This window comes from Manis pentadactyla, chromosome 6 (genome assembly GCF_030020395.1).
Source record: "Manis pentadactyla isolate mManPen7 chromosome 6, mManPen7.hap1, whole genome shotgun sequence".
NCBI lineage: Eukaryota > Metazoa > Chordata > Mammalia > Pholidota > Manidae > Manis > Manis pentadactyla.
In genome coordinates this window covers 124,380,957-124,402,365 of record NC_080024.1, presented here as the reverse complement: position 1 = coordinate 124,402,365, position 21,409 = coordinate 124,380,957, and the positions used below count along the sequence as shown (strand labels likewise).

The 21,409-nt window shown below is 52.6% G+C and overlaps 1 protein-coding gene across 50 annotated transcripts in view; it reads left to right on the top strand.

Moving 5' to 3' along the window:
• Window positions 1–21,409, top strand: part of CELF4 (CUGBP Elav-like family member 4) — a 284,439-nt gene that overhangs the window by 238,565 nt on the left and 24,465 nt on the right. For 23 of the 50 annotated variants that reach the window (XM_036885040.2, XM_036885041.2, XM_036885039.2 and 20 more), the window contains exons 4-8: window positions 15,986–16,114; window positions 16,563–16,642; window positions 17,045–17,188; window positions 18,330–18,477; window positions 20,189–20,338. In XM_036885040.2, coding sequence (XP_036740935.1) covers window positions 15,986–16,114; window positions 16,563–16,642; window positions 17,045–17,188; window positions 18,330–18,477; window positions 20,189–20,338 — 651 coding nt within the window. Of the gene's footprint in view, window positions 1–15,985; window positions 16,115–16,562; window positions 16,643–17,044; window positions 17,189–18,329; window positions 18,478–20,185; window positions 20,339–21,409 lie in introns of all 50 variants that reach the window. The other 27 variants (XM_036885043.2, XM_036885042.2, XM_036885005.2 and 24 more) reach the window with 3 other exon arrangements.

The window sequence follows — 21,409 nt, the reverse complement described above, 5'->3', positions numbered from 1 at the left end:
GCAAGCCAAGGACAGCCAGGGCGAACACCAGAAACTAGTGAGAGGCAAGGAAGGATCCTCCTCCCTAGAGCCTTTAGAGAAATCATAGCCCGGCCAACACCTTGGTTTCTGACATCTAATCTCCAGAACTGTATAGATTCCTGTTGCTTTACACCACCCAGTCTGTACACTCTGTTGTGGCAGCCTAATACAGTGCCTGAAGGGAGCTGAGGCAGAGAAGGGTACCTACTGGGTCTGTGGCTGGGTTTCTACACCCTCCCACACCCGCCACCTTCATGGGTTCCTGCAGAACCCGGCTGTCCACCTGAGCCACTACCACCAGGAAGCCCCCGGGTTTTGCCAATAAGAGGGTTGCAGGCCACTTGAAGAGAAGTTAGAAATCCAGCATATCCATCTTAGTAAGTTTTATTACAGCTTACCAGTTTAGACTAATGACTAATTCATTTCATAAAATACCAGCAATATATATTTTTTACTTTGTTAACTAATTATCAAACAATGGTGTAATCTATAAAAGTGTCCAGAAACAGTACACATTGTGAAATCACCTTGCAGCAGGAGATGAAATTATTACTAATATGGGATCAAATTATTACTGTATTGACTTAGTTACTTTATGACTTTGTAATGGATTTCTTCATTATTTTCTCAGGATTGTGGCATGATTACATTAAAGTCTGTTAATCTATGCAAATATTATTAGGCGCCACTAATAACCAGGCAGCTTTCCTCCATTTCATGGAATGTGCTAAGTACTTGGCCTGTGTGGGTCACTTCTGGGTGTCAGAGAAGGAGGAAAGGCAGGCAGAGGCTACTGTCCTTGGAAGCTCTCTGCAAGCACAGCCCTGCCCGGGGCAGAATGGGTGGGCACTTCCGCAGGGGGCTTTGAGGGTCTTAGGAGGGATTGCCCCAAACCGTCACACAGCTTCCCCTGACAGAGGGTCTGACTTGTCGCCATGAACCTCTTTTCCTTCAGATTGAGACTTCAGAGGGCCTTGATAAATTGTGCCTATATTGGAAAGAAAACTTCGTTGGCTCAGAATCTACTGTTATTGCTCTAGAACTGACAAAAGTGTTTGAGGGGAGCATAAGGCCTTGCTGTGTTGGGACTGGTCAGTTTTTACAGAGGTTGAAAAGAGGACTGGGTCTAATTATGGGTGCTGTCTGAATAGAGTTGGCCAATAGGATGCTCCCAGCGACACCTGTAGATCCTGGGGGCCTGGGAGGGATATCTCCAGTGCAGAGGAGTCAGGGAGGCGGATGAATGGAAGTAACTGCGTAATGAGTTACCCATTATTCAGAAGGATTCTAAATCCCCATGGCCTCATTCTCTGGGTCCTCAGATCAGCCCATTGCCACAAGCCTAATTATCCCAATTCCCAGCTGTGTGACCAGGGGGCTGTGACTGAGCCCCCTGCCCAGTCACAGACCTGATCACAGCCAATGGGAAACAAATCCAAGCCCCTAGCCACTAAGGCCAAGGTGGGATCCCATTTTATCTCAGCTGCAGGTAGACCCTGATCACACCAGGGCATGGGGCCAGGCTCCCTCCCCAACCTTGAGCTTTTACAGGCTAACTACACATTAATATTTGAGTTACTGTTATTTGTTCAAATAGCATTTATTGAGCATGTACCATGTGGTGGGTACTATGATAGGCTTCCCAATAGTGGAAAGACAGAAAGCTCCTTCCTGGCATGCAGAGATTGCTGACTCATAGTTCTTAACAAACTCCCAGGACTCAATTACACTCACTCTTTTGGCTGCCCAAAGGATGAGCTTGCAGATCAGGCTCAGAGAAGAGCAGATAACAGGCCCAGGTCCCAGTTTGGGGGGACTCAGAGCTAGAAGTGAGTTTCCTAACAGCAGGTCTGGGGTGCTCCCTGCTGCCCCCCCATGATGATCCTCACCTCTGGGTGGGTGACACAGGTCATACAGGTGAGATGACACCAGGATTCAGATTCAGCTATGGCACATTCTGTAATTTGAGCCCCCACCACCCTCCTCGGATCAGCAGGCTCAGACTTTTCAAGGTTAAGAGCCACTTTTAACGTAAAAAATTCATCAGCACCCTCACTTGACAGATGTTTTACTTTGAGTATCCATTGTTTGAGAGAATGCAAAATGGCAACAAGCTACCTTGAATTCAGCAGTGCTTTTAAATGAATTGGTGCTTTTTAAAACACAACAGCATCCAAACGCATTTGAAAAATAGTCACATCTATGTAGGAATGAAGTATTTCTGATGCCTTCAGCAGACAGAGCTCGAGGAGAGAAGCAGGGTGGGGCAGGTGGCATGTTGCTGGCAGGCAGCACTCCCTGTGGCCACCGAGGGGGAACATAGGCCGAGTGCCAGCACCATCCCCTCTTCTCTTCCTGTTCCTCTGGCTCCCTCAGCTTCTTCAGCCTCCTCTCCCTCACCCTAAGCCCAGGGTGGAGGGCTCCTTGCTGGGGCTGCTGTACCCCACACTTCCCACTGCCCATGCACACCTGGCCCTATTCTGATTGCAGACCCCTCCCTCTAACCCAGCTTAGCCCTTCTCCCAGACACCAGCCACTCTCCCTTCAAGCCCTGTGCCTGCCCTCTAATCCTTTCCTGGCCCTGCCCCTTCATACTTCCTGTCTCCTTCTCCATTCTCAGGTACTACAGGACCTAAATGCTTCTCTGGTCTCTTTGTCCCTTTGGACATTTTCTGGCAAAATCAATCATGTTGATATGACATTAGCCACCACACTTCAAAATCCTTCTAGAGGAGGGCAGTGTTAAATCCAAAGACCTAGAACCCAAAAGATGAAATTTCAAGTCCTAGGGCAAGCGTGTGTTAAGTCACGTTTAATTTTGCACACCAGAGAAGACACCTGTCAGAGACACCTGGTGGCAAACCTGCCTATACCACTCAGCGTCCTGGAGAACTTGAGCCTGTGAGCCTCGCTGAGCCTCAGTTAACTGATCTATCAAATGGGGTTATTACCATGTTACATTGAAGTGTGGTGGTGAGAAGTGAGCAGAATGTACGGAAATGCCCAGCTGGCACAAAGCTGTCAGGACATCTGGAAGAGCAGCTAGCACTGCCCCCCAGAGCAGAGTCTGGCTGCAGCAGAGGGAGGAGGGCCTGGCAGGGATGCAACAGGCAGCGAGCTGGGGGCCTCACCCTCCTCCTTCACTCTCAGCCATACCTGTTCCTGGCAGAGTGGGCCCCATGCGCTTGTCACCTCCAGCCACCCCTCACAAGATCTGTTGGTGGGAGGGGTGTCTTGGTTTCCAAAACAGGATTCTACAGCTTCTTGCAAACAGGCACTTGTGTTGAGTAAAATTCTTTGCATTTTCTCCTCTGTGCTTCCATGGCAGGCTTCTTTCCTTATCCCCACACCTCCCTACCCAACTCTTCCCAGACAAGGGAGGCAGGGCAGCCTCTGTCCAGTGTCCTGTGGCCTCAGCCATCACGACGCCCCACCCCAGCCACCTCTTCAGGTTCGAAATGCTCCCCCTCTGTCAGCCCTATCCTGCTCTGCCCTTCCGCAGCTGGGCACTTTGGGCCCCAGTTCGGAAGCACTTTTCCTCATGGGTCAGGTCTGCTCCATGTATCTCCCACACTGTGATGTGCATGTCCTTTGTGGACTGACTGCAAACCTGACTGGGGAGTAATAATACAGCAGGTCTAGAAACCAGCATGCAGGTTTCTAAAACACGGAATTTTCCCTTTTCTGCCACTCTGTAAACTGAACTTTCTGGTAACCAAATATCACCAACTTGAAGCCTGAAGGGGCCCCTTAAGCGATGAGAGCAGGGTCCTCTGTCATTAGCAATGCCAGCCACACAGCAACGGTTAATATGCTGCCACCCTTCAAAACAGTTTGTTCTCTTGAGGAAACTGACACTCCCCTCACAATCTCATTAGTCATTAGAAATAACAATGTCTTGCAAATTGTGCAGCCCTTTCCAGTTCCCAGAGCCATGTGCCTCCTGACCATGCTGCCTGGCAAGCAGGGCAGGCAAATACCTCCTACACAGTGGATGAGAGCTATGAGCTGGGCCACTGGGGTTCATATCCTGACCCTACTATTTATTAGCTCTGGGACATTAGTAAGTTGCCAAACATCTCTGTGCCTCATCTGTAAAAGGTAGGCGACAGTGGTACCTACCTCATACAATTAAAGTACTCAGAGTAGTCCTTGGCCTAGGGCAAGTGCTCAAGATGTGTCAGCTCCTATAGCCCTCTCTGAGGCATTGGCCCTGATGGAGGGGGTGAATGGATGGATGAATGTGTGTGCCATATGGGCTGACACCTGCCATTTACCTGTGAGGCCAGTCCAGCCTGACATACTCCAGACCCAAACTGCTTGGGGTTGGAGGGCATGGCCTTGGCCTTTGAGGAACATGCATCTCTGGGGGAGATGAAACATGCCTGCCCCAGGAAAGGAAGTCCTCATTAAGTATAATAGAACACCAAGGAGAAGCTGCAGTTGTCCATAGGAAACCAGTCCTGTTTTAATCACAACCCATTAGAAGATGTGGAGGTTCAGGAAACCTGAGTCAAAAGAGAAGTTGGTTCAAGGTAGGTCTTGAGCACAGCAGGGTTCCTTGCTCTTCTGAGAGCCAACACCCCAGCAGGTGTGGGTGGCCATGACTAGTTTTTTGACCTTTTGCATTTAGACCTCGTTATTTGAAGTCCTCAGAAACATTTTAGCCACCCATCCATCCACATTTACCTATTGCTATTTATGTACTGTTGATCATAAATCTATCTGCCTCCTGTGATCATTTCTCTCTCATCTGTGTATCTATCTATTATCTAACATTTAATCTGGACATCTAGCATCTATTAATCATGTCTGTCATCCATCCATCTCTGTGTCTATCTGTAGTCCATTATCAGTCGTGAGTTAATGCAAAATGTTAAGCACATACCATTGGAGTTCCATGCTGAAGGTGGGGCCAGCAGCAAGGACTTGAGGAGGGCTAGGGTGAATGACACAAAGATGGACAGAGAGGAACATTTACTAATGTATGTAATTGATGAATCACTAAGCTGTTCATGTGAAACCAATATAATACTGTATATAAACTATATTCCAATAAAAAATGATTAGGAAAGAAAAAAAGGTGAACAGAAGGGAAACCAGAGGGCTGATGAAAGAGGCTGGGGCTCTCCTCTCAGAGCAGGGCTGGCCTGATGGATGGAGGTCAGAGGGACACAAGAGAGAAGAAAGAAGGAAGAGGAGGAGGCCTGCAAAGCCATTAGAGAGCTAAGTCTCATGCTAGCCTAGATAATCCCCCACCCTATCACCCCAAATAAGGCCAATGTCTTCCAGGATGACCCTGTGAGGGATGGGTGGGGTGCCCAGGCTCAGGTGTTAGGGCAGAAAAAGGGGGTGCTACATTAACTTCCCCCACCCCCTGCCAAGCACTAGCAGGGGTAGAACCCTGCAGTCTAAAGTGCTGAACTTCTGCAGGCAGGCCAAGGGCCAGAGATGAAGGAAAGATGGCCAGGAGCAGCCTGGAGAAGACCCATCCCAACCTTTCCCAGCCCTGGTTTCATGCTTGTATCACCTGAGCAGCTTTCAAAGAAACCAAAAACAAAAATGCTGATGCCTGGGCTCCAGAACAATTTGTATCTCAGGAGCCAGCCCTAGGCATCTGTATTTTTGAAAGCCCCCAGGTGATTATCATAGCAAGGGCCAAGAATCACCATCTTATAAGATCCACACTCTTGCTGTTATTCTTGGAAGGGTGTCCCAAGGAAGAAGGAGAGGGCTTTGGTGCTCTAGAGGCAGGACCTGGGCTCTGGGTAGGGTTGGGCTTACCAGCGGGGTACATGAGGCAACTTTCTTCTGGCTCCTGGGCCTGGCGTGGAGGCCAGCAGTTTGTACTGGAGGAGGCCAGGCTAGGTGGCCTCTGATGATCCCACCATGGTCACTAGAAGCCCTCATCACAGTGTCCAGGTTGGGGGGTGGTCTAGGTGACTCTTGCTGTACTGGACCAGCAAGGTTGACCCCAGGTGCTTGCATCTCCTGAGGAAGACAGGCAGCAGGCTGTTACAAGCCGAAGTGCCCTTCTCCTCCCTTGTCCCACAAGCAGTAAAGCCCTACCCTCAGTGTTAAAAATGGGCCATGGCTCAGAGGAGTGAGAGCCTTGTGACTCTGCGTTCTGCCTCTGGCTGCGGCGGGGGGTGGCAAGGAGTGTGGCTGTGGGAAGTTAGGCCACAGCTAGGAGGGGAAGGGTCAGCTTGGCCAGAGCTGGGTCTGTGGCCAGGTTGTCTGCAGCAGCGTATATCTTTGCAGCAACAACTGTGTAGCTCTAGTGCTCAGCTAACAAGCCCCTGCAGTCAGCAGAAACAGGTGGCTCTTAGTGGGCCTTTACCTCTTCCCTAGTACTTGCGGCCAACTTGACTCAGTTCTCTGCCCAGTCAATGAGGTGTCCCTAACAGCATTCCTTGCTCTCTCTTCCTCTTGCCCCCCAACCCCCAACCCCAACCATGGACCCCTCTGCCTCTACCTGTCCCCTGCAGAAACCCTCCCCTTGCTGGAATAAAGCCCTGCTTTGTCTGTCTCCTTGAGAGCCGAGGACAAACTTGCCATAATTTATACTCCTGCATGATATTGAGGAAAAAAGTCCCCATTATGCTATAAATTATCCTGTGATGGGTGAAGTGCCAGAGAGTGCTCCAGACACGTGGAAACCCCACTAGACAATAGAGTTCTGCTGCTGAGAAGTCCCCCTAGGACTCCAGGCCTTCCGTCATGCGCCATGCACCTGGTAAGGATAATGTAGCAAATCAAATGTATAATCAGTTACCTGGAGAGACAGCTGCTCACCGCTGCCCCCAGAGAAAGGTGACTTCCACATAAAGCCACCTCGTGCCCCACTCCCACTCCCCCTGAAAGGCCTGGCACAGACACAGTGAGGGCCAAGGATCAGAGGGCAGAGAGGGAGGCAGCAAGCGGTGCACGTATGGCTTCTGGACCCCTCTCCTGTACTGAACCTCTAGGCCTCAGCTCCTGCCCATTGCACACAGAGACTAGGATGTGAGGGTCATCCGTGGCCCCAGGATGGTGACAGCCTCAAGCCCCAGTCCTGTCTCCCCAAACATACTGAAGCCCCTGAGGGCCCAGAGCCATACCTGTGCTCTGGGTAGCCACCAGGGGACTGGAGGGTCTGGACATCTGATAGAGTGGATTCTGCCAGCGGGTCCTTGCACCAAGGCCCCAGGGAAGGGGAAGACCTGAGAGCTCATCAGATCACTCAAGGAGTTCAGGCAGCTGGGCTTTGGGCCGAGGGCCTGTGAGGCATAACTAGGAGTTCCTGGGCGAAAAGGAAACTCAGTGGGAACCTGCTCCTCTGAGCTGAGCAGCAGGCCCCAAGGGCCCATCCACTGCTCCTGTGGGTCTCTGAACTGAAGCTCTGACCCTTAAAAAACAATGGAGTTATGGGGCCTATGCCGTTTTCTGTGTGGAGAGGGAGGGATGGAAGGAGAAGAGAAAGATGTCCTTCCACCAGGAAGTAAAGTGACCTAGGAGCTCAGCTCTACCCAGACCACCTGGGTATGAGTCCCAGCTTCGCCAGTGACCAGGTGTGCATTTCTTGGGAAAGATACTCAATTTCTCTATGCCTCAGTTTCTTCAAACACACTGTGGGAATAATAAAATACCCATTATACCTGAAAAGTGCTTATCCCAGTGCCTGGGGCATATTAAGTGCTCAATAAATGAGAGCTGCAATTTCTATTGTGGTTGCTGTTTTCGCCGCCTCTGGCAGTAAGGTGTCTGAGCTATAGCCTCAGGCAGGGGCTCCACAGAGCCTTGGGGTGGCACTGGTCTGATCACACTGCCGGGGCCCAGGGGGTTTGCAGAGGTTCTGTGATGTGAGAGGTCCCATGTCAAGAAGAGGTGTGTGCGTGCACACGTGTCATTGCTGCTCCCTCTACCACATCCCCCTCCACACTCCTGGCTTTTGTACATGCTGCTCCCTGACCTGGGATGCCTGTCCCTGCCTTTTCCACCTGGCAAACCCTACCCATGAATCATTCAGGGCCCAGCTCAAGCCTTTTAGACCCCATGCCCACAGAGCTCATCCCCCTGGGCTTTATGCCTGCACTGAGCCACTGATCTCCAAGAGACCCTCATTTCATACATTTTGAGGATTCCCAGAGGTCAGCATCCCATCCATAGCACCCACTACCATGCCAAGCCCTGCAGGGCTCTACTCCCAAAGCTCACTGAGCAAGTGGGTTCATTTATTCATGTCAGCAAATATTTATTGAGCATCTACCACATGCCAGGCACTTAAGGCACTGGATATTCAGCAATAAATGAAATGGACACACATGCCTGCCTCATGGAAGGGAGGCTGAAAATAAAGAATTGAGTAAAATAAGGTGATCATGTTGTGGAAAAAATATAGGGAAGAGGGCAGGGGTTGTGAAAGTTGTGATTCTAAATAGCATGGTCAGAAAAATATACTTAAAGGGTGACATATGATGAAAGGCTTACAGGAGGTGAGGGCCCTGCAGATGTCTAGAACATGATCTCCGAGACAAGTGGAGGAATAGTGAGTGCAAATGCCCTGAGGCAGAAGTGTACATGGAGTGTTTCTGAGACAGCATGGAGGCCTGAGTGTCTGGAACAGTGGGACAGAGGGATCAGGGAAGAAATAGAGTGTGGGGTACCTGTGGGCCCCTTACAGGTCACTAGAAGACTTGGGTTTGTTCCCAGTGAGATGGAAGCCTCTGTGGGGTTTGAGCAGAAGAGAGACGGGATCGGCCTTGGATTTTAGCTGACCCTTCTGGCTGCTTTGTGAACAGATAGATAGAGGGGGCCTAGGTGGGTGTCAGGAAGACAGGGAGAAGGCACCTATAGTGGCTTGGGCCTGATCCAGGAGCACTGGGAAGGCAGAGATGGTAGAGGAATGCAGGTGGGGGCACTGGATGCAATGCTCCAGTCCCCTGCCTCCCCTACCCCAACATCAAACAGTGCCTGTCTGCAGAGAGCTGGCAGATCAAGGCCTGGCATCTCATCCCTGGGGACCAGAGCCAGCTGAAGGTCCTCATTTGCATTCCTGGTGGAGAGGGAAGCCTGTCTGGGCCCCATCCCTAGCTGCTTTGATCTGGTTTGATGTCTCCTTCAGCCTTCTTCCGAGGCAGGAAGGCTTTTATCCTCAAGAGGTAGCCCCCATACAGCTGTGTCCCTGGCTCTGGCTCTGACCCAGTGTGGGTGTTGTGGGGACCAAAGAGGTCATGGCTTCTCTATTGACTTATTCACGCTGAGAACCCTCCTAGGCCTGACCTATGACCCTGTGTCTCAGGCAAAGAGATTGGCTCTCAGGAGGGTGGCTGACCCCATCACACCACTGCAGAGGGATCCCAACCCAGGCCCTTAACCACGGTGTGGACAGCGATGCTGGAAACTGCCTGCCCCAACCCGAGGGCACATAGTTGAGGACACCCCTTTTCCAGCCTGTCCACCGTCCCCTACTTGGAAGGCAGGCCTGAGACTGCGTGCTACCCACCTGGGAGAGTAAGGCAGCTCTACCAGGGCTGGCAAGGAGGAGGCAGAGGAGGCCTCCAGACTTGGGTGGGGCTTCAGAAACCTCAAAAATGGCACAGATTTAGATTCCAATTATTGATTTGATTCTTACTTGTCCCTTAGGAGCCTTAGGTGCATGATGGTTCTGGACCTGTAGAATGGTGGAAATGGTGGGGCTCAGGGTAACCTTGAAATGTCTCTTGTTTTGGATCAAAACAGGTAGAACTCCTGAAGGAGTCTGGGGAGTTGCTCACTGGTCCCCCAAATGCTGCCATTTGGTCAAGGTGGTGCAAAGGGAATACTGGCTTCTCAGGTTAGGCTGGGCAGGCATGATTTTGTTCAGTTCAAAGTCCCTGGGGTTTCTCTCCACATCCCACCAGCTAGCACCACCCCATGGGGGAGCAGTTGTAACTGGCACAATGACAGCACTTTCAGAACATTCACTCTATGCCAGGCACTGTGCTAAAACCCCGTGTATCTCAGCTCATTTAACCCACAACAACCCTACAAGTGGGCAAAATTTTTCTCCTCCATTTATAGATGAGGAAATGGGGGCCCAGGAAAGGCACGTGAACTTACCATAGGCTAATTTGGCAAACAGACTCATTTAGTTAACTACCTGGAAAATGGCCCCCCCGCTCCTCCCAGCAGCCCCTCCTCTTTGGTCTGTGTGCCTCTCATCCCCTTCGATCAAAGGTCCTCCCTCATCTGCGGTGAGGTCAGGGAGTAGGAGCAGGTCCTTACCCTTCAGACTCACTGCCTATAGTCCCTTGGGCGCAGATCATCTGCAAGGACAGCAGGTTGTCCTGGGATCTAGGAGGTGCCCTTTGGAAGTCCCTTGTCCCCTTACGTAAACAACCTAAGAGACATCTGAGGGTCCTGCATGGGATGGCCTTCAGGGCTCCAGGCTCTGCCAGCAGCTGAGGAGCAGGCAGTGGGGCCCCCAGGGCTCTGGGGTCTAGGGTTTCTTGCCCACCCCCAAGTTCAGAGCTCGCAAAGCAGGAGAGAAGCCCACCAGCTCAGTCATTGGGAACATCTGGCATTTTCTCCCCACTCCCCAAACTGCTGCCCTTGAGTCTCCAAGAACCCTATGGACAGTTCCCTTTGCTGGCCTGGCCTGTGTCCCCCACCCAGCCAGGCCTCCATGTCTCCCAGCAGCTCCTTTGCTCAACCCAGCCGTGACAGACCTCAAAGCCATTTATTCCCCACCCTGTCCCTTGCCCCGATGCTTTCCCCAGCTCAGGTGCCCCCTCAAACTCTCCCTCAGCAGTAGGGAAGAGAACAGTAAAAGTCTATTGCAGCAATAAAAGGCATTAACCATCTGAACACTTGTCCACAGATCCCAGCAGCCATCTATGCTTAAGCAGGAAATATTGTTTAATGCCGATGATAATGAGTGAATCAAATTTTGAAAATTAAACCAGAATTTGAGCATTAGCAGCAGGGTGCTGGCATTTGGCAAATAAAGTGGCACTTCCGCCACACTCAGGGACCCACTCACCCCACACAAGTAGCGAGATGCTCCCTGCATGTCTGGGGGCCCCTGAGATACCCCCCATATTCTAAACCTGCAATTGAGTCTTCCTTCTCTGTTTTCTGGGCTTTCCTTTTAAAATGTAAATCCTTCCAGCCTTAGCCCCTTCTGCCCTGCTATCATGGGTGAGTAACCATAGGAGTCTATCCCCCTCATGGAGAGACTGGAAAAAGCATGAGACTCTGGTTATCAGATTCCACTACCTTTTCATAAGCACCTATGGTTTCCCGGGAGGTGTCACTCAATGCTTTTTATAGGTTGGGAAACTGAAGCTTACGAGTTATGAAGATCAAGGTTCTAGGAAAATAAAAAAGACTCCCAAGTCCAGAGGAATGGAAGATGTGTATGTTGGTGGGAGGGGGAACAGGCAACAGGCAGTTGGAATAGCAAAGTCAAACTCCTTCAGGACCCCCTTCTTGCAAGACCTGCCACAGGCAAGGACCATTTGGGATGCAGTGAGAAAAGCAGCTGAGGGGGTCCCTCCTATGTCTCAGCCTTTGCTCAAATTCTGTTGTGGACCTGGAGCCCTCTGCATCTGTTCCCTGGGCATCATTAACTCCAGCTTACCTCTTCATGGAAGCCTTCAGGGTGTAGCCACTTCTCCCTCTCCCAGTGGGTCCCCCTGGCCAGCAGGCCAGAGCTGTTGCCTAGCTGTCCTCTCCTGCGGTGGGGGCTCTATGGCTGAGGCTCTGAGGCCTGTAGATCAAATTTGGATTCTCGAGGAATCTGAGAGACACATACACACATCGCTGAAAGAGGAAACCCAAAAGGCCCCCCAGGACTCATCTCAGACTCTCTAGCCAATGCTTTCCTGTGCCTGGCTCTGAGCTCACCCCTGGGAGTTGGAATGTGAGCATAATGCAGGCCCCTGCCCTAAGCTGGGGTCTGTTTATGGAAGAATACTGGGCTCCAGGAGCTAGCCTCCACTTGCTCACAACAAGTTTGGGCCCCATGTGCTTTCAGTGACATGCCGCCCAGGGGCTTTTTAAGGTTCTCTCCACCTTGGCTCTGAGTTCTCTCCTGGCCTCACCGCCCTTCACTGCACAGCCCAGTTCCTTCTGCCTGAACATCTCAGAAGAGCAGTGGTACCCCATAACCCAACTATGGGAGGCAAGGGGCTCAAGGCTGAGGGTTCATGAGGCAGAGTGAGAGTACCATAGCCTCCCCATCACCCAGGGACACTGCATCACTCAGGCAGGCAGGCTGTGGCCAAGGGCTGCTCAGTCTATCCCAGGAGCCTGAGGTCTGCTTATGTTAGAGGAGGTGGGAACTGGCTGGGGAAACTGAGACATTCTCTGAGATTCAACATCTGATCCAAAACACCAGCCACATGGTACCATTGGTCATCCAACACAACTTGGGGATGGTGCCTGGGGAAAGTGACCAAGAGGGGACAGGGGGAGGTCATTCATCTGGTCAGCCACATCCTGAATCTGGTCCAGCCTGTTACTTCAATTGCCTGCCCCACACCACATGACCATTCCCCCTCTATGACATATGGCTGGGATGGCCCTCTTGTCCAAATCAGGGCAGGGCAAACCAAGGTGCATACAGTACTCCATTTCCTCTTGCTCCTGGACAGAGAACCTCAAGTACCCATCATTGCCATTGTCATTACTGCTGGACGGGGTCTGTTCCCACAGCATCTCTTGGGAGCCTGGCAACTACCGCCTGAGGTGCGCCTAATCATTCCCCTTTTAAAGACCTAAAAACCAAGGTGGGGAGCAGTTCAAGACAGGGGAGCTGGGATGTGGCTAGTGGGTGTGGCTGGAAGGAGATCCACCCTCGATCTCAGAGTCCTTGTTGCCTCTGGTCTGAAAGACAAGCCTTAGGATCACTCAGCCAGTACGGAAGCCATGGGCAATGAGGATGGCGCAGAGTGAGCCTGCTTGAGGTTCCTAGAAACAAATGTTTGAGTTGGGTGGGGTCACCCGAGAACACGTAGAGGAAGTGAATATGGAGAGGTTCCTTGGTTTCTTGCAGTGTTCCAAAAAGGTAAGGCTGGTTGTAGTTTCTCTGGGGAAATCCAGACGGGTAGGAGAGAGGGCCCCTTAAACGTCTAAAAAGTCCTCCAGAAAGAAGGGCTCAGGCCTAGGACCAGAATTGCGAACTCTAAGTAAGGGGAGATTTCAGGGGAGGGGAAGAAAAAAATAGGGGGAAAAAAATGGCAAAAGGGAAGTGACTGGATAGAAAGACACGTGCAGATGAATTTTAACACAATCATAAGCTGTCATAATGACCATAAAGGAATATATTCAGATGCCAGGAGAGAAGCTCTGCTGCTGTCCCAGCATTTCTGTCAGGCCCAGGCACAGGAGGGGCTTTCTCTTCCATTCCTTTTTCCTTCCCAGGGAGGAGATGGAATTTTTTAAGCAGGAGGGCCAGGGATTAGCAGGGGACAGGTTTCACTACTTCGTCTTTCACAAATTCCCATTTAATTGGAGCCTTCCAAGGGTGCTGGGGGTTGGGGGAAGCCCTGTGTCAGGCCTGGAGAGCAGAGTTTCAATGACTCCTCTGAAGGCTTGATAAGCTCCAGGTTCATTTCATATGAAATGTTGTAGCGGCTTCTGGTAGTTGAACATAAGCCCCCACCCTTCTCTCCACTGTCTCTGCCATTTTATCTCCCTCTGCTCCTAACCCACCTCCTCCCTGCCCTCCTCAGCTCACCCCCTCCACTCTCTCTCCCTTCCTGCCTCTTGGTTTCCAGTCCCTGCTCCCCTGCAACCCAGAGCTTGGAGTTGGTGAGCCCTGGATGGGGTGGTAGTGTGCCCAGCTCTACCATGGTCCAAGAAGCCAGGTGATGCTGGCCAGGCTGGAGCAGGTGGTGGGGCTGGGGCTCCTGCAGGCCCCAGAGCTTTGGCTCAAGTCCACCAGTGGTGGAGGGCCAAACTGGTGTGCCCTGACCTGGAACTGGTAACAAGAACTTGCAGTGATGTCCTGCAGGGTATGAAAAGAGCTAGGGCCCAGGGTCACTTCATCACTCAGAACATTCCCAGTGCAGAGAGTGCTTTGGGCAGAGGTCAGGGCTTCCCGAAGAGGAAGGCTCTGGGGTGGCTTGTGAAGGAGTTCAGGGGCCTGAAGATTTCCTCTGCTTTGCTCCAGATCCCAGGACAGCCCCTCAGCTCTATGTGAACTCTCCAGGCACTGTGGGCAAAGGGGGCTCTCTGGGCAGGAGGTATGAACCACCCTGAAAACGGAGGGCCATGGTCGCGGCGCATGTGAGCACAGGGCTATCTGCAGGTGGAGGTGTGCCTCTCTGCAGCCTTGGCTGTGCGCGTGTGTGCATGCCAGTCACTCAGGAGTCCGCTAACATCTAGTGAGTGCCTGCTGAGTGCTACCACCACGGGGACCCTATTCCTGCTACTATGGCTGCATAACAATTTAGCCCCAAACTGAGTGGTATGAAACAACCACTTATTAGGCTTAGGGATTTTTATGGGTCAGGAATTCAGACAGGGCACAGCATGGAAGCTCTGACTCTGCTCCGTGATGTCTGGACCTCAGCTGGAAGACTTAAAGCCTGGGGCTAGAGTCATCTGTGGGCTCATTCACTCCCATGTCTGTTCATTGATGTTGGCTGTCAGTGGGGGGTCTTGGTTCCTTTCCATGGAACTCTTGGTATGGGGTGGTTGGGGGTTCTTCACAGCATAGCGCTGGCTTCCACAGACCACATGTCCCAAAAAAGAGAGCCAAGTAGTAGCTGATCCTTTTTGTGACCTAGTCTGGGAAGTCAGCTGGCATCACTGCTGTCATTCTTTATTGGTTAGAGCAGGCACAAGCCTTGCCCATATTCAAGGGGAGGAAACATAGACTCCCACCTCTCAGTAGGAGCAGCGAAAGTCATATTGCAATAAGTTTGTGGGATGGGAAATCTTTTTGCAGATCTACACAGCCCAGTGTGATCCCAGTCACCCTAAGCACACAGCCGAGTGGTGTCCACAAATGACTTGGTACTCAACACAGGTAGGGCCAGGGAAATTAGTGAGGGAACCCAGCTTTCAGGAACAGGCTCTCCAAAAGTGCCCAGGCCTGAATTTTGCAGCATGCACAAATGGGAAAGGCCAGGCCAAGACAGGGGCACCAGACGAAGGTAAATGGATATGGCATAGAGCATTATTTCCTTCCTTCCATTACTCTGTCCTGAGGGTCTGCTTTGTGCCAGGTATGGTGCTCCAGCAGAGGCCTAGTCTCTGACCCCAGGGAGCATACTTGGGGGGTGGGAGGGGCAACAGGGAGCTGGACAGAAACCAACCACACACGCAAAGCAGTTAATGACTGTCTTTTGAAATATGGGACATGAGAGTGAGGGGCTGAGAGAATAAAGGAGAGAGGGAAGGAGGGGCCTTGATGAGGAAACAGTAAAGAGAGAGAGAGACTTAGAAAGAGAAGGATTAGGCCTTGTGACGAGGGCACGCCAGGCAGGGGAAACAGCATATGCACAGGCCTGCGGCAGACTTGCCAGTTAAGAGCCAATGTTGGCATCTGTGGGTGAAGGTGGCTAAGACAGATAGTGCCTGTCTAAAAGGAAGGGGTAAGGAAACACGGGGCTGCCCACACTTGTGTGCCCTAGGTGGGCAGCCAGGCCAGAGGCCTTGCTCCCTCCGTGGGCAGCCCACCCCTAGGCAGCAGGGGGCTGAGTCGCTGTAGTTTAGCTCCGCTTGGTCCCACCCGCTCCTCCCTCACTTCCGGCTCTGGCTGTGCCCCCTCCAGCCCCAGCTCCCTCCCGGCGTCGACCTCACCTTTCTAGATACGCCCCCGCCCGCCCTCTCCCCACTCCTCTTCCCCCTGGCTGAGCGCCGACGCTCCTGCCCAGCTCCTTCCTCCCCTTCCCACCCTTCGCCTCCAGCGTGCCCATCGCCCCCATCCCGGGCCCGCCCCCCGCGTTGCCCGGCCCCTAGCCCGGGTAAGCATCTCCTAATTTTGTTCCAGAAGATAGAAAACTTTTCGTGGGCATGCTCAACAAGCAGCAGTCGGAAGACGACGTGCGCCGCCTCTTCGAGGCCTTCGGGAACATTGAGGAGTGCACCATCCTGCGTGGGCCCGACGGCAACAGCAAGGGTGCGAGGGGCCCGGGGCAGCGGAGTGGGCGTGGCGTGGCGGGGACGTGGCTTCGCAGGGGCGCCGGCCGTCGGCCTGACCAGTAGCAGAGTCCAGAACCGCCCGAGCTGGCCGCGACCGGCGAGCCAGGGAAGGATGCCTGGAAGGAAGCAGGCGTCTCGCCCGGGGTTATGGGGAGGCCGCGAGCCAAGGCCAGACTGGGACAGGATGACTTGAGGGTGCTTTTAAGTCGCGAACCCGTCCAGTACTTTCTCTGCCCTTGTGTGGCCGTCTCTGTGTTTCTCCGTATCTTTCTCAGTATGCGCCTCGCTCATTTTTCTTTCATCTGGGACGGATCCTCTCCCCTCCGTCCCTCCTGTGTCCCTCCTGTGTCCCGCCGCAGCGCTCGCGCTTCACTAGCCTTCCTCTGGGCCCCCGCTCCGCGGCTCAGCCTCTCCCGTCCCTCTAGGGTGCGCCTTCGTGAAGTACTCCTCCCACGCCGAGGCGCAGGCCGCCATCAACGCTCTGCACGGCAGCCAGACCATGCCGGTGAGTGGGGCCACTCCTGGATGGGGGCGGGATGGGAGCGCCAGGGACCGAGACAACGCGCAGAGCCCCGCCCGCCCTCCAGCGCTGTGCACACGGTGTCAAGCGCGTGCTGCTCTCATAGTCTTGCCAAGAGCCACGGATGCCATACCGTTATCCCCATTTCTTAGATGAGGACATGGAGGCCCAGAGGTGAAGGAACTGGCCCAAGGTCCCCTAGATAGAAAAGCACCGCAGTGGGGTTAAGTTCTCAGACCCTTGGCCCAGCGCAGAAGCCCCTGCCCACCCCCATCCCCGGTAGTGCCCCGCAGAGAGGAGCGGGTGGGCCCAGGCCAGGGGCAAGGACAGATGGGAGCGAGATGGCTGCGGCAGGTGGGCGGGCCTCACGCGCAGTACCGGCTGCAGGGAGCCTCATCCAGTCTGGTGGTCAAGTTCGCGGACACCGACAAGGAGCGCACGATGCGGCGAATGCAGCAGATGGCCGGCCAGATGGGCATGTTCAATCCCATGGCCATCCCGTTTGGGGCCTACGGCGCCTACGCACAGGCAGTAAGTGGGGACCTAGCCGGGGGTGGGGGATTGCGAGGCGGGGGAGCACGGGGGAGTGGGCAGTCGTTCTCCAGCTCACCCTGCTCAGAGCCCCGCAGCAGGGAAAGCTCATGATGCTGAGGGGAGCCCCGCTCCTGCCCTGGAGACTGAGGAGCAGTGAGGAGTGAACCCAGGCAGTCGGAGGCCAGAGGAGGTCCAATCCAGGGTGCTGCCAGGAGGAGGCAGATTGTTGCCTGGTTCTTAAGGCGAGGAGCTTGGAAGAAGAATTCTTCCTCCACTAGTCATACCATTCCAAGCTCCGTTTGGAAGTGGGGAGAGAGGTGTAGGTGTTCTGACATGACTGTCCCACCCTGCCCCCACTCATGGAAAGCTCTCCTCAGGTCTTCAGGTCATTCCTGCTGGGGTCTTTTGAAATGTCCCAAGGCCCTCCACACCCGTACTTAACCCTGCAGTACCCCCAGACCCTGCCTTATGCTGTTGGCCCACCAATTTCTTTCTTCTACACTGGGGCCGATTCTGCCAGCCTCCCAAACTTGTAACCACAACTGCACATGGGTGGCACTGAAGTAGGACAGGGTTACGGTTCTAAAAATGCAAGCTCACCTCACTTTTTCAGCAGTGCCCAAAGTTGGCCAGTTTTAACAGCCTCCCAATCCCCACTCACCTTTGTGAAAACATCGAAGTTTCCTGGGGTTCTATTCATGAATCTCCTCATGCTTCTACCCAATAGACTCCAAGTTTGGACCATTTTGGACAGAAATCCTTGTCACATTAGTTCTACAGAGGCTCGTCCACGTGTCTCTAGAGCTTTGCATATCACAGCTCCATGAAAGGTCTTTTGTGGGGCTGACCAGCACCCATGGAGCCAGTTCTATTCCCCGACCCTGTATAACTTTGGAGTCCTAAAGACCCTACCATTACTTTTGAATGCAGTTCTCTTTCATGGGGTGGTATGTAATAGCCACTGAGAACTAGGGCAAGTATGGAGAGGGGTGTCAGGGCTCTCTGGGGGGTGGGGGGAATGTGTCTAAGCTCTTGGAGGTTCAGGAATTGGGAGGCTTGTCACTGGGAGCTGAGCCCCTGGTGGGGAGGGCTGCCCCTCTGGAATTGCATGATATTTTTTCCATTCCCTCTGCCCCAGCTGATGCAGCAGCAAGCGGCACTAATGGCATCAGTAGCTCAGGGCGGTTACCTGAATCCCATGGCTGCCTTCGCCGCTGCCCAGATGCAGCAGATGGCGGCCCTCAACATGAATGGCCTGGCGGCTGCTCCCATGACCCCAACCTCAGGTGAGTGGGCAGGTGCTAATGCAGGGCCTGGCCAAAAGGAGAGCAGCTCATCCCAGGCTGAGATTTTGGCTACCAATGGACCATCCTGTGGCAAGAACACATGGTGTATGGGCCCAAGCAGACTCCATCCTCCAGCACTTTGTCTCAAAAAAGTTCTCTGGGGACCTAAGGGAAGATGGAATGTTGGCCCCGTGCTGTCAGTGATATAATTTCAGGGTGGTAAGAATTTCCCTCAAGTTATTTAGCCATGTCAGGAAGCAGTTCATCTTGATTATTAATATCTGGAAAGAAATTGACATGAAAATATCTCCCTTTGAGGTCTTAAGGGAGAAGAGCCCTGCAGCATTATATGGCTTTGTTTGGTCCCTGGCCCAAACACAGAAGGAGTCTCATTTTCCCATTTCCCTTTAATCCAACCTGGACTCACTGGGTGTTTCCACAGCACCTACTCAACTGGCAAGAGAAGACCTCAGGAGTTCCTTTAAAGAATGTGGGGTTGGAAACAGCCCCACTCCCAGGCATGTTTTTAGTTGGATCTTGGCTATTGTCCAGTTCAGTGATTCTCAACTGGGGCAGTTTGTCACCACACCCCCCAACTCCCAGGACGTGTGGCAATATCCTGAGACATTTTTGGTTGTCACAACTGGTGGGGGGTGCGAAGAGGGGAGCTACTGTCATCTAGCAGGCAGAGGCCAGGATGCTGCTGAACAGCTTACAATGCACAGGATGGCCCTTCCCACCCCGAAGGGAATGCCTGGCCCCAAATGTTTATAGTGTCGAACTTGAGAAACCCTTACCTAGTCCCAAGGGCTGGCCCAGTACCCCAGGCTCTCATTCAGTCAGTTGTCTTGGCTCTCTGCACCTAGGCCATACCGGCAGCCTTCCTGACATCCAGGAACTTTCCCAGCTAAAGGCTATAAACAGTGGTGCCTTTTCTAGGCCCAACTATCCATAGAATGACCCTGATTCCTACATGAAGAGGAAGACTTTCTCCAGGCCCCAGTATAGTCACCATGCCACCATTCTGTCCTTGGGGTCTACCCACCTGGCATAGGGAGGGCACAGGGTATTATCAGCTGACCTCAACTTTACCCTCGCCACAGTTGGCCACCATTGTCCCAACTGGAGGAAACCAAGATGTATGCTTTCTGCATGAACAGTCCTGAGCCTGGACTCAACAAACGCTTCACCCCCTCAGGGGAAGGGAACACCAGAATTAAGACATTCTCCACCTAAATAGCAAAACTCTTTCGAGGGGAGGCAGATCAGCCCCTCAGTTATCCAAGAGAGCCGAGCCAGCAACTTAGAAGCCTCTTGGTGGCTAAACAGGACTAGCCCATTGTGACTTAGCTGGGGTGAGCAAGAGCCACTGAAAAATACTAAAGGAAGACCAAGTGTGGTCAAGACAGGGACACTGAGAATAGTCTGTGCTGCAGGTCCAAAGTCAAGCAGTCAGTGGTCAGGGGCATCTTCATTGGGTAGGTGGAAGTTGAATTCTGCCATGAAGGATGGATACAGTTGACATGCGTGGAGTCACTCCATGCACAGAAATCACCCAGGGTGTAATTCACAGATAGGACTGAGTTAGTGGATGATTGTGGGCCAGTCCCAGGCCCCTGGAGCCAGTGGGGTGGAGCTGTATGGCCTGGTCTTCCTCACTCTTGTTCTGCTTGCCTCCCCTCTGCCTGTACCTCTGCACCCTTCGAAGCAGGTGGCAGCACCCCTCCGGGCATTACTGCACCAGCCGTGCCTAGCATCCCATCCCCCATTGGGGTGAATGGTTTCACCGGCCTCCCCCCACAGGCCAATGGGCAACCTGCTGCGGAGGCTGTGTTTGCCAATGGCATCCACCCCTACCCAGGTAAGCACACCTGGTAGCCCTTACTTCCCCATGTGGCACTCTCCTCATCCATTCTCTCTGCCCTTGCTGTTATAATAGGGAATGCATGGCTCTTGACCATTGTCCAGTCCTTGGTGGAACCCTAAATGTGAGGGAGAACTGGCCTCCTGCCCTCCCACAGGAAGCCTCTGGTGGGAGAGGAGACCAAATTCCTATCCTTGGAGAGGTATCAATATGATGGATGAGAAAGAACCCTGCTGCCGGGGCTTCCTTAGGGGAGAAAAGAGGATAGATGGAATTGTACAATCAGAGAGGCTAGTAACTACAAATTAATTGAGAGTAAATTTGACCCATAAGAAGTGATGGGATAGAAACTAAAATAATCATATTTAGTGTTAAGTAGGAAAAAACTCTTGGGAAGGAAGTGGAGATATATAGATGGCAATCTGGCTAGTATATACCAGTTTGGTATATACTAGTGCACACATAAATCCTGATCAGCTCTTCGGACAGCACATCAGAACCTCGGACAGCTCCCGAGTCCTCCTTTCATGAGTTCTGGCACACAAAAACATCCAGAAGGCATGTTCCTAATTAACTTTGTTCCTCTCAAACTTAACTGCTCTTCCAAGGTGACTTGAAGTAACTCCTCTCTCCGATCTGGAGAATGGACTGGCATTAGAGCAGGGAAGCAGGGCACAAAGCCCAAGCATAGACTAGCAAGGGGCTGTGTAACAGAGATGTGAACAGTGCTGTCCTCCTTCCTGGAGGGCAGATGATGAGGTTACAGAGTCCCCATAAGTAACAGTAAGCACCTAGTCTGTGCTAGAGGAAAGAAGGGCCCAGAAGAAGGGCAAGACATGGGCCTGTCCCCTGGGAGGTCAGAGTCCCATCCAGAACATGACATACATCAACAGAATCATGAGACAATAAGACAGAGTTTGATCAAGAGTGAATGTTCTCTAGCTTGAAATGCTAAAGAATTCAAAGGAAGGGAGAGTTCTGCAGGCTGAAGAAGCTCAACAGAGCTTCCTAAGGCAGTGGCTCCAATTGAGTTTAACAGATGGCTAGGAGTTGGAGAGGTGAGAATGA